The sequence below is a fragment of the Mus musculus genome, chromosome 9 (assembly GCF_000001635.26).
Source record: "Mus musculus strain C57BL/6J chromosome 9, GRCm38.p6 C57BL/6J".
Lineage (NCBI taxonomy): Eukaryota > Metazoa > Chordata > Mammalia > Rodentia > Muridae > Mus > Mus musculus.
The window spans coordinates 108,587,054-108,599,744 of record NC_000075.6 but is presented as its reverse complement, the minus strand read 5'-3'; the positions used below and the strand labels follow the sequence as shown (position 1 = coordinate 108,599,744).

The following is a 12,691-nucleotide window of genomic DNA, read 5'->3' as shown; positions in this document are numbered from 1 at the left end:
CAGCTGCCATGAACACACACTAAAAATAAATTCTGGGGCAAGAAGCCATGTCCTTATTGCTTTTGCTTGTGTGTAGGGGTGTGCCGTGCTACCAGAGATCTCTGTTCCCTCTTCTTATGAAGATGGAGGACCATTGGTGCTGATCGCTTATTGCTACCTATTTCCTTCTGACCCAGAAAACTCCAGTACCTATCATCTTCTGGGTTAGGAAGATTAACAAAGTACTCAAGGATAACTAGATTAGCTAATAAACTTCTGGCATTTAGTGACCCTGAAGAAGCCTGCCATTGTAGAATGTTGGAAGTGAGCTGTCGATATAGCACTTTACTGCATTGGGAGAGGGGGGAACATAGGTCAGCCTAAGAGCAGCGTTCAAAAGAAAATGCCTTGGGCTGGTGAGATGGCTCAGTGGGTAAGAGCACCTGACTGCTCTTCTGAAGGTCGGGAGTTCAAATCCCAGCAACCACATGGTGGCTCACAACCATCTGAAACAAGACTCCCTCTTCTGGAGTGTCTGAAGACAGCTACAGAAGAAAGAAAGGAAGAAAAGAAAGAAAGAAGAGAAAGAAAGCAAGCATGAATTTACTGGGAATCAGATATAAAATTAATAATACATTGTGAAAAATTACTGTTTTAAAAAAAAATGCCTTGGCCGCTGCTTTATAATCTGAGTTTTATTTTCTTCAGAGGTGTCCTGATTAGGGGAAAGCCTTCCACCCTCCCTCTTCCCATCCAGGAGCTAAGGCAAGCGTCACAAACAGCACCTGCTTCATTTTGAGGGACACTGGGTGGAGCCCAACCTGGGCACCCTGGGCAGCCTCTCACCAAAGTCTGACTTGCAGGATTCCCTCAGTGGTCCAGTCTGACTGCCGAAGGACCTTCAAGAATATCTTGAATATCTTGGTGCATACCTAGTAACTCCAGCATTTTAAAATATATATATTCAGACACTCCAGAAGAGGGTATCAGATCTCATTACTGATGGTTGTGAGCCACCATGTGGTTGCTGGGATTTGAACTCAGGACCTTCGGAAGAGCAATCAGTACTCTTAACCACTGAGCCATCTCTCCAGCCCTAACTTCAGCATCTGAGAGGTGGAGGCAGGAGAATAAATTTATCCTCTGCTCCTTTCAAGTTTGATGAGCAAGCCTGAACTATATGAGACCCTGTCTGGGTTGGTTTTTGTTTTGGGGTGTTTTTTTTGTTTTTTTGTTTTTGGTTTTTTTTTTGGTTTGGTTTGGTTTTTTGTTTGTGTGTATTGTTTAAAAACAATTTAATAATAAGCCGGGTGTAGTGGTGCATGCCTTTAATCCCAGCACTCGGGAGGCAAGAGGCAGGGGGATTTCTGAGTTTGAGGCCAGCCTGGTCTACAAAGTGAGTTCCAGGACAGCCAGGGCTACATAGGGAAACCTTGTCTCGAAAAAACAAAACAAAACAAAACAAACAAACAAACAAAAAACAACAAGAAAAAAATTTTAATAAAAGCAAAAACGGAAGCTGGAGAGAGGCTCTTTAGCTAAGATCCATCTTGGAGAACACACCGGTTCTAGTCCCAGCACCAACATAGAGACTTAAAAACGTCTGTAAGTCTCTCCAGCTCCAACGCCCCTTCTGTCCTCATATACAGACATGCATGGAGTGCACATACCCATAAACAAACCACCCCATAGACATAAAATGTTTTAGTTAAATAAATCGAACTCGTGGGAACTGCTCTATAATCTCATCATCCAGTGTGCAGTCATTGGCCTCAGCATCCCACTATGTCGTATGTCCCATTTCTATCACTCTCTGACTCCCTTCTCCCAAGAGTGAGAAAATGCCCACTACACTTTCTGGGGCCGGGGGGGGGGGGGGGGGGCGTCTTCTCCCGGGAACCAAGAAACTACTAGTTGCAATGGTGTCTGTCCTAACGGTGCTCCGCTGATGTGCCTCCATGTTTGTGGATGGCCTTCTGCACTGGAGTATATACAGCTCCATAAACGACCAGCCGGGTGTGAGCGAGGTCCCAGGATCTCAGTATGGACCGATGGGTGCGGCTCCGTGTAGGCACAGCATCCCGGAGCACCGTCTCCTAGTGACCGCCGGGCGCGCTGACTCTGCCGTCCGGGTCCCAGCGACTGCGCAACGCGAGCACCCCCGCGGCCCCTCCCCTGGGCGCGCGCGCGACCTGGGCGCCATGGCGGCAGCGGTGGCGACCGTGCAGCGGCCTGAGGCTGAGACAGTCGAGGAGGCCTCAAATCTTCAGTGGCCGCTACCACCGGAGCATCGCCCTTCCGGGGCAGCGACCAGACCAGGCGATAGTGAAGACGCCCCGGTGCGGCCACTGTGCAAGCCGCGGGGCATCTGTTCCCGTGCCTACTTCTTGGTGCTGATGGTGTTCGTGCACCTGTACTTGGGCAACGTGCTGGCCCTGCTGCTCTTCGTGCACTACAGCAACGGAGACGAGAGCACAGACCCCGGACCCCAGCGCCGCGAGCAGAGCCCCCAGCCAGTGCCAACCTTGGGTCCCCTCACCCGGCTGGAGGGCATCAAGGTAAGAACATCCCCTCCTCTCCCGCCCCGAGCGGAGCTTCAAGCACTGCCAAGCCGAGCCAGAAGGAACCGTGGCTCAGCTCTGGGCCACCACGGTGCCCCACGCATCACTGTGTGCGGGTCACGCGCGCGCCTACTTACTTTGCTACTGTCGCTCCCTGACACGGGACTTTTTCTTGAGCAGTGCGGCCTGGCACACCAGCTGCCTGCTGTGTATTTTTCCTTTAGGTGGGATATGAGCGGAAAGTCCAGGTGGTCGCGGGCAGGGATCACTTCATCCGAACCCTCAGCCTCAAGCCGCTGCTTTTTGGTAAGTCTGCAGGACACTTCTGGGAAGGGCCGGGGAGGCTGCAGTGTCCACCCCAAGGCTTCTTTTGACCGTGTGTTTACTATTTTGAACATGGCTGCTTCGTAGATGCGCTCTCTGAATCCAGTTTACTAAAATAGAGCTTCCTTTTCCGTAACCGGACAGAGAGGTTCGTTTTCCACACTTCCCTCAGCGGACCCTTCCATCATAGGCTGGGCAGCACGACCCTGAGACAAATGTTCCAACTGTTTATTGAAGTTATCTTTGGGCAGTCTGTGCTACGAATCTATCACCTTCCAGATCAGGGCAGGGTGAGAGACTGATAACCAGGTGCCAGCTGACCCGGGGGCCTCTGGGGAGATCACATTCCCAAAGCTAATCCTGTGGTCTGATGAGAATCAGGCCGTCCATATTGGAATGAACTGACAACCCTCAAAGCCAGCGGCCCCCCCCCCCCCAGAGGGGCACCATTCAAAGGCCCAACTTCTTGCTTCCAGTATTCAAGATTCTTAGGACTCCTGTCTTTCACCCTTCATGGGCAGAGCCTATTAGGGTGACCCATTTTAGCCACATCACACACAGCTCCTGTTTTCTGAGTTCTTAGTAGATGATAGGCTTCAAACACCTAACCATGGTGTTGTGGAGACCCCCCCAAGTCCTCCAAAGACTATCAATGTCAACATGGGGAGGGCACTATGTCCACAGACCTTGCCTGGGTTAAATTTCTGCAACCCTAGCTGGGCAGTGGTGGCACCTGCCTTTAATCCCAGCACTTCGGAGGCAGAGGCGAGTAGATCTCTGAGTTCATGGCCAGCCTGATCTACAGAGCAAGTTTCAGGACAGCCAAGACTACACAGAGAAAAACCTGTATCAAAACAACAATGACAGCAAACAAACAAAACAAAACAAAAACAATCTATACATGGCCTTGGTGGTGTGAATCAGCAGACCCAGGGCTGCCTTTGGCTGCTAAGGAATGGAGTTTGTAGAGAGCATTAAGAGATCTCTGGATGGACCATGTAGAGACTGCCATATCCAGGGATCCACCCCATAATCAGCATCCAAACGCTGACACCATTGCATACACTAGCAAGATTTTATTGAAAGGACCCAGATGTAGCTGTCTCTTGTGAGACTATGCCGGGGCCTAGCAAACACAGAAGTGGATGCTCACAGTCAGCTAATGGATGGATCATAGGGTTCCCAATGGAGGAGCTAGAGAAAGTAGCCAAGGAGCTAAAGGGATCTGCAACCCTATAGGTGGAACAACATTATGAACTAACCAGTACCCCGGAGCTCTTGACTCTAGCTGCATATATATCAAAAGATGGCCTAGTCGGCCATCACTGGAAAGAGAGGCCCATTGGACTTGCAAACTTTATATGCCCCAGTACAGGGGAACACCAGGGCCAAAAAGGGGGAGTGGGTGGGCAGGGGAGTGGGGGTGGGTGGATATGGGGGACTTTTGGTATAGCATTGGAAATGTAAATGAGTTAAATACCTAATAAAAAATGGAAAAAAAAAAAAAAAGAGATCTCTGAGGAGATGGCTGAGCAGATAAAGGTGCTACAACACCTGACCCACATGGTAGAAAGCAAGGACCCAGTCCCACAAGTTGTCCTCTGCCCTGCTTACCAGGCTCCCACACTGCCCCGATTCTGGAAGGCGACAGATTAGTAGCAGATACTGGCCAAAGATAACCTCAGCAAGTGCTCTTCACCACGGAGCCAACTCTCCGGTCTCTTCTCATTTTTTAAAGAGATGGCCTTTATTCGTTTGTGCGTGTAATCTTCTCTTTGGCTCCGTGGTGAAGAACACTTGTTATTCGTTACATAGAATCTGGGTTCCATTCCCAACATCCACATGGATCAACACCTCCTCAAGCACCAGGCACACACGTGGTACACACGTGGTACACACGTGGTACACGGACACACATGTAGGCAAAACAGTAGTACACATAAAATAATAAATTTAAAAAAAAAAGTCTTTAAAAATGTAAAACAAGAAGAGGTCTGTGCAAAGCCAAATGCATGCTTCTACTGTCAGGCCAAGAGGGCCCTGGCGGGTGCTCTGGATAAGAGCTATAAATAGCGATTGTCCTGTGTATGCTGTTGTGAGAAGGGTCTACAAGGCTGTGAACTGTTATCATCAATATTACCGTGAATAGCGTAAAGCCTGTATCAGGTCCTAATTCAGGCATTGGAAACAGCTTTTTTCTGAAGCTGGCATTGTAATGAGAAAGAAACAGGACAAACAGTTAACTGGATGTGATAAGGTAGTGACCACAGAGGAGGCAGAATTTTGCCCTGGGCTGAGACTTGTGATAGAGGAAGTGGGCCTTCCTGAGGGACAGTGAAGATCCAGCCTGGCAGGTCTTGAGAAAGGGAGATCCAGGCCCATGAGCAGACATGCTCGAGTGTTTGACTTTCATTAGCCAGCATGTATATGTCTAATTCAAGTTTGTGTTAGCTTAGGTGAACTGTAAGACTAGAGGCCTTGGAATTTGCAGCTTGTCCTATAAAGAAGATAACTAAAGAGCCAGATTTGAAGTCCCCAAGAGTAAATTACAAGAGGCAGAAGAGATGAAAGGACTGTAAACCCTCTGCTGGGGCCATCAAAATGGGACCCAGGTTCTGCCAAAACTTTCAAAGGGTACAACTGAGGCTCTCAGCAACCTCAGGAGGGTTGCGTAACTCCTGAATGTGGGAGGGAGAGGCAGGAGGATCCTGAGTTTGAGGCCAACCTGGGCTACACAGCAAGTCTGTGCCTTGGCTACATATCAGAAGTGGGTGTCAACAAGCAAAACAACACCAGGACGGACGGACAGACAGACAGACATTGGAGGCTTTATGGCTTCCTTTAATCCCAGCACTGGGGTTGAGGGGGCTGCGGGCAGAGTACAGAGGCAGATACATCTCTGAGTTCAAGGCTAACATGGTCTAAAAATAATTCCACGCCAGTCAGGGTTACCCAAAGAGACCAAGTCTCAAAACCAACCAACCAACCAACCAACCAAAACCCAAAAATCCACAGGGCTGGAGAAATTGTTTGTGGTTAAGAGCACTGGCTTCTCTTGCAGAGGACCTGTCCCGGGCACCCAAGACACACATGTAGGTAGTGTGTGTGCGTGCGGCCGCTCATGACTGCTTTAACTCCTGTTCCGGTGAACCCAGCACTTCCAGGGTGTAGGCACCACGTGTGATATACATCCATACATGCAGCCAACACACTCACAAAATTTTTTTTTTTACTTTTTTAAAAAAAAACAAAAACAAGCTTTAGTGGCTAGAGAGATGGTTCAAAGCACTGGCTGTTCTTCCAGAGGTCCTGAGTTCAATTCCCAGCAACCACATGGTGGCTCATAACCATCTGTAATGAGATCTGGTGCCCTCTTCAGCCAGCAGACATACATACAGGCATATACAGCTGTATACATAATAAATAAATCTTAAAAACAAAACAAAAAAACCTCAAGCTTTAAAAAAGCATGGGAAAGCCAGGCGGTGGTGGCACATGCCTTTAATCCCAGCACTTGGGAGGCAGAGACAGGTGGATTTCTGAGTTCAAGGCCAGCCTGGTTTACAGAGTGAGTTCCAGGACAGCAAGAGCTATACAGAGAAACTCTGTTTTGAAAAAAACCAACTCCCCCCACCCCACCACCAAAAAAAAAAAAAAAGCATGGGAAGAAGGAATGTAGCCCGGCTGGTAGTGTACTTGCCTGTCTGTCTAAAGTGGCTGTAGGTTTAAACTTCAGCACCAAGCACAACAACACAGTAGGGATAGTAGTGTAGGCCTGGAATCCCAGCACTCCAGAAGAGGAAAGAGAATCAGGAGTCTGAGGTTATCCTTAGCAAGCTTGAGGCCAGCCTGGGCTATGTAAGACTGTTGTGAGGGGTTGGAGGTCAGGAGCTGAGGCACGTAGAGCCCCAGCTTACTCTCTGAGTCCTCATTCTCCCCCAAACATTTACATTGCTTACTGATCAGTTGCTGGGAGATATCTCAGGTTTCACCATGAAAGCCCTGGGGCAGCCCGGCTTGGTGGCACATGCACGCCTTTAATCCCAGCCAGAGGCAAGCAGATTTCTGAGTTTGAGGCCAGCCTGGCCTACAAAGTGAGTTCCAGGACAGCCAGGGCTATACAGAGAAACCCTGTCTCGAAAAACCAAAAAAAAAAAAAAAAAAAAGAAAAAAAAAGAAAGAAAGAAAGAAAGCCCAGGGGCTTGCTGCTTAGTGAATGGACAGGGCCTAAGGAGGAAGAATTCAGGCAGTCATTTATAGCTGTGAACTGCTAATCCCAGCTCTTGGGAGGTGGATGCAAGAGGACTGGGAGTTCAAAGTCAGCCTGGCTGTCTTAGTTACTTTTCATTAGCTGTGAAGAGACACCATGACCAAGCCAACAGAGCAGAGTTTATTGGGGCTTATATGTTTCAGAGGGTAAATCCATGAGCATCGTGCCGGGCTTGGGGGCTCGTGGCTGTAGGCAGGCATGGCGATGAAGCAGCAACTGGAGCTTACATCTGACCCGCTTGGCTCAAGGCAGAGAGCTAACTGGGAATTGGCCTGGGCTTTTGAAGTTTCAAAGCCCACCGCCTCCAGTGGCACACCTCCTATTCCTTTCCAAACAGTTCTATCAACTGAGGACCAAATATTTAAACAAGAATCTGGGGGGGGGGGAGGGGGGAGCCGGGCGTGGTGTCGAACGCCTTTAATCCCAGCACTCCGGAGGCAGAGGCAAGCAGATTTCTGAGTTCGAGGCCAGCCTGGTCTACAGAGTGAGTTCCAGGACAGCCAGAGCTAAAAGAGAAACCCTGTCTCGAAAAACCAAAAAAACAAAAAAACAAAAAAAAAAGAATCCGGGTGGGGGGAGCTATATAAGACCCTCTTTCATGGGCTGGTGAGATGGCTCAGCAGTTAAGAGCACTGGCTGCTCTTCTAGAGGTCCTGAGTTCAATTCCCAGCAGCCACATGGTGGCTCACAACCATCTGTAATGGGATCCAATGCCCTCTTCTGGTGTGTTTGAAGACAGCTACAGTGTATTCACATACATAAAATAAATAATAATTTTAAAAAAATACCCACTTTCAAAACAAAAAGCAATCTAGTTTTGGAAAAGAGAAACCACAGGGCAGGTTGTTCTAAAGCCGGGCAGCTCCAGGATGCTACAGTGCCCAGGGAAGAGAAGAGTGTGCCTGTCTTCTGTACTTGCCCGCCTGCCATCCATTGGCCTGATGCCCACTGTCATCAAGAGGTAGGCAGAGCTAGGGAGAATGGCTCGCTCTGAGCCTAACCCTGCTGCTCTTAGCTCCCAATCTGTGACATACCAGATGCCCAAGGGATGTGAACTGGAACAAGCCACCCCCCCCCGCCCCCACCCCCCATCTCTGTGGAAGAAAAATTCTTCAGTGCAGAGAAGAGCCCACACAAGCTCTCTCTCTCATCCTGGCTTTGTTTTGCTTGTTTATATTTCCTGATAATTCAGTAGCCCAGACGTGGACTTAGAACTTGCTATGTAGCCCAGGTTGGTCCTAAACTCAGGCTCCTCTTGCCTCTTCCTCGCATGTTCAGGAGTTACGGGCCTGTACGGAAACTGAATCTTTGTTGTCGTTTTGAGACAGTGTAATACTGACTATGCTGGAGCTTGCTATGTAGATGGGTTCAAAACTCACAGCAATCCTCATGCCTCGGCCTCCAGAACGCACCAAACCACAACACCACAAACTGGAGAGATGGTTCAGAGGTTAAGAGCACTGGTTGCTGAGTTCGATTCCCAGCAACCACGTGGTGACTCACAGCCATCTGTAGTGGGTTCTGATGCCTCTTCTGGCATGGTGGTGTACATGCAGATAGAGCACTCATATACATAAAATAAGTAAATACATCTTAAAAAAAAACAAAACAAAACAGCATGCACCACCACACCATGCTGAGAACAATCACTTTCCTACAGTGGCTCTGTTTTCTCTTAACCGGCCCCTCCCCCTGTACTTTTTGAGGTAGGGTCTTACTGGGTAGCCCTAGCTACTCGATAGCTACGGGTTTATAACTGATCATCCTCCCGTCCAGTATCAGGTCTGGAGAATCACAGACCTATGACATGATGTGACTTTTTCGGGGGGTGGGGGTGGGGGAGCAGGATTTCTTTCTAATTAACATAGTCCCTCACACTGAAGCTCAGGCTGCCTCAGAACTCACTATGAACTCATGAAAATCCTCTTGCTTTCCCCTTCCCAAGGCTGGAATGCTAGGTATGAGCCACCACGTCTAACATGTATGTGTGTGCACGTACATGTGTATGCATATATGTACAGAGGCTACAGGTCAACTCCGAATGTCGGTTTTTATTTTTTATTATTATTATACATGGGTGTGGACATGGATCCAGGCACACATGCAGAACTTGCCTGTGGAGGACAGAAGATGGCTTTCTGGAGTCAGTTCTCTCCTACGTCACGGATTGAGCATTGAGCTCGGGGTTTTGTGACGAGTGCTTTGCCCACTGAGATTGTCTCACCAACAGCTTTCCCTTGGTTGTTTTTTTTCTTTTTGGTTTTGGTTTTTCGAGACAGGGTTTCTCCGCACAGCCCTGGCTGTCTGGAATTCACTCTGTAGACCAGGCTGGCCTTGAACTCAGAAATCTGCCTGCCTCTGCCTCCCAAGTGCTGGGATTAAAGGCGTGCGCCACCACTGCCCAGCTTTCCCCTCGGTTTTTAAAGACACAGTTTCACACTAAACCTGTAACTCACTGATTAAGCTGGTCTGGCTGGCCAGTGGGCACCTCGGGTCATCCTTGCCTAGCCTTTTACTTGGGTGCTGGAGCTCCTAACACAGGTTCTAAGCTGTGCATGGTTGGCCTTTTATCCCAGCACCTGAAAGCAGAGGCAGAGGGAGCCCAAGCTCAGTAAGATCCTGTCTCAAAACAAATGAATGCAACTCAGGCCCTCACGCTTGCCAGGCAAGTGCCCCGCTGATGGAGCTGTCACCCAGCCCCGGCCCCAGTTCATCTTTCTTTGGCGAGCTCTTGCTCTGTGCCCCAGGCCTACCCACAAATTAATGATCTTTGGAGCTAGCGAGATGGCAGCGGTAGTTAAGAACACTTTCTGCTCTTGCAGAGGACCCAGGTTCAGTCAACTCATAACCTGTCTATAGACTCCCTGCCAGGGGGTCTGACACCTTCTTCTTGCCTCTGCAGTCATTAGTCACGCACACGAGGTACGTGGGCAAACATTAAGGCAAAACACCAAACATGTAAAATAAATAACATTCTTTTCAAATTGGCAATTTTTCGGTCTCAGTCTCCTGAGCACTTGGGGTCCCCTGTGTGACCCCAGACCTGGCAGAATTTCTAGCCCCTATCCATGGTACCAGGGTTGGTGTTACCGGTGGAGAGCCAGCCACAAGGTTTGATGGTCTCAGCTCTACACATAAACTGTAGTTACCAACAGGTGGCCCCCTGCACCTTCCTGCTAACGCTCACTTCCTGTATTGCAGTTCTGGAAGGAGCTCACATGACATCAGGGAACAGCCATGTTACATGGTGATCATCAATTCTGATGGGGGTAGGGATCCCAAATTCAACCGCTCTAGTCTTGAGTCACATCACAGTGCCCATAGCCAGAGTGTGTGCTGTGGTGCCGGTCTGCCCTTCACTGTAGACTGGACTGTGGGACTAAAGGGTCAGCTAGGTTGTCCCCAGGAGTGCTCTCTCTGGCCTCTCCACACGGCTAGTTAAGATGCTCTGCCCTCTGAGTCAGGCTCCCAGGGAAGCCTTTCCCTTACACAGTTTCTGTTTATTGAGAATCTCACGAAGCCAGGAACTGTCTGTATAGCCAAGTTGACTTTGATCCTGGATCCCCCTGCCTCTACGCTCCATGTGCTGGTTTGGCAGGTACCCACCACCACTCCCCGCTTGTCATTATTTGTTTGTTTCTATTGATGTTCTAGCAGTACTACACCACCCTAAAGAAGTATGGGTTTTTTTTTTTTTAAATTCTATTCAAGCTTAGAACACAGGTCTCCCTCCTACATGTGTCATGCATGGTTCACACACGTGTATATGATGAGTAAAGGTGGGGACTGGAGAGATGGCTCAGTGGGGCACTGCTTGCCAGGGAAGTTCACAAAACCCACGTAAAAGCTGGGCACACTATGACACACCTGTAGTTCTGGTATTCCAATGAGAGGTGGAGACAGGAGAATCCTGGACTTGCAGGGCCTCTAGCCTATTGGCACATGCAATGGCGAACAACCGAAAGAGAGGCCTGTCTCACACACTGTGAACTCTCCAGAGTCCCTGATAGGGAACATGTCCAGGACGCCTTGGGTAAGGCTGCAAGTCACTAATGGTCCCTATTTCAGCTGCTATGCTGCATAGCAGGGGAGGTGACACGGGAATGAAGATGCAGGTCCTGCTGCCCAACCTCCACCTGTGTGCCCTCCACAGCAGCCTGTTTTGGGGGTTTCCTCCCCATCCCAAGTCTAGTTTATGTGGTCCCCTCAGGAATGATTCGAAATGGGTGTGGTTTGACTATGACATTGAATATAGTGGAGACATTATGTCAAGACCCACTCTGGGTACTCTGGGTGGGAGGTCTTGACATCTGCTGTGACACAGATCGATGGTAGCACACAGGGAAGTCTCTATGGAGGATAGTTTGTTCACCAGGAAAAGCCACAGCAGGCTATGAAGGCCACACAGCTGGCTTACAAGGCTTGTCCCTGGCTGCGACAAGTTAATGACTCTGGTGTGGGAGAAGCGGGGTGATCAAGTGGAGCCTCTTGTGTTCCTAGCACTGCCTTATAGCAAGGAATACTCTGGTTGCTGGGCAACAGCACTGTGGTCACCTAGCAACAGCTCTGCAGCCTGGCTGACTGCTTGGGCCACATCTCATACCTCAGCCCTTCCCCCCTTTATCTCCTGCCTCCTCCCTCTAACCCAGGCTTTTTTCCAGCCTTCCAGTGCACCTCCCCCACCAGCTTCTTAGTCTTCCCCACCCAGAGAGGGCTAAGGGAGGGCCCCACACCCTGGATCTTTACCTCCAACCCAGATGGAGCATGCAGTCCACCCCCACCTCCGGCACCCCCTGCCCCATACTGAAAGCTCTTTGACACCGCAGCCTCTGGCACAGTGTCCTGCGCCCTGGCCTTTGAGTTCTGAAAGAACTCCATTCGCACCGCTACTGATAATCCAGAGCTCTGGGAGGGGCTTGCTCTGCCCAGAGGGAGCTGAACGAAAGCTGTTCCCTGTTCCGAGGCGAGGCGAGTTAAGCTGCGATGGAACGAGCCGCCTTGTGACCTCTAGGCTTCATCTCTTGCCAGCATCCCTTGGGCAGACAGAGCTTCCACCATTTACTGGAATGGAGCCCGGGGTCTCTATCCCGGTGGCATACCTCCTGTCCTATCTTGACATCCAAGAGACTTTGATAGTTTCTGGTAACAGAACAAGAACCCAAAATGCACAGGTTCTCTGCCCCAGGGTACTTGCTTCTCTCTGCCAGGAACACTAACAAAAACAAATCTTCATTTCTTCCCTCCCCCACACCAATACCCAATACTGATAGAAGATGAAAGGATTAGTGAAGAACTGGCCTTCCAGAGCAGGCCCTGGCTGGGGGGCCACACACATCCTACCTACTCTGCACCTGGGAGCCTCTGCCCTTTTTCTCAAAGCACTTGGGGTTAAAGAGGGGGCAGAGGAAGACTCGCAGGGCATTGTGTGGCATCCCTTGGGCAAGGTGGGGCAACAGGAAATCTGCTATTGAATAGCCTTGACTGCTATGTCATGGGCTGGGTCAGATGCATCTCAGGGTGTCCAGTGTCGTGGTACAGTGCCATGGCTTGGGTCATG

The 12,691-nt window shown here is 49.7% G+C and overlaps 1 protein-coding gene across 4 annotated transcripts in view; it reads left to right on the top strand.

Annotated features, from left to right (window-relative positions):
- The first annotated feature begins 1,549 nt into the window (after positions 1–1,549).
- P4htm (prolyl 4-hydroxylase, transmembrane (endoplasmic reticulum)) overlaps positions 1,550–12,691 on the top strand; it is a 19,334-nt gene continuing 8,192 nt past the window's right edge. For 3 of the 4 annotated variants that reach the window (NR_151688.1, NM_028944.4, NM_001357465.1), the window contains exons 1-2: positions 2,133–2,537; positions 2,765–2,846. Coding sequence is in view for 2 of the 4 variants with exons in the window: in NM_028944.4 (NP_083220.3) it covers positions 2,181–2,537; positions 2,765–2,846 (439 nt within the window). In the remaining 2 variants the exon portion in view is untranslated. Of the gene's footprint in view, positions 2,538–2,720; positions 2,847–12,691 lie in introns of all 4 variants that reach the window. The other variant, XM_011242914.2, reaches the window with a different exon arrangement.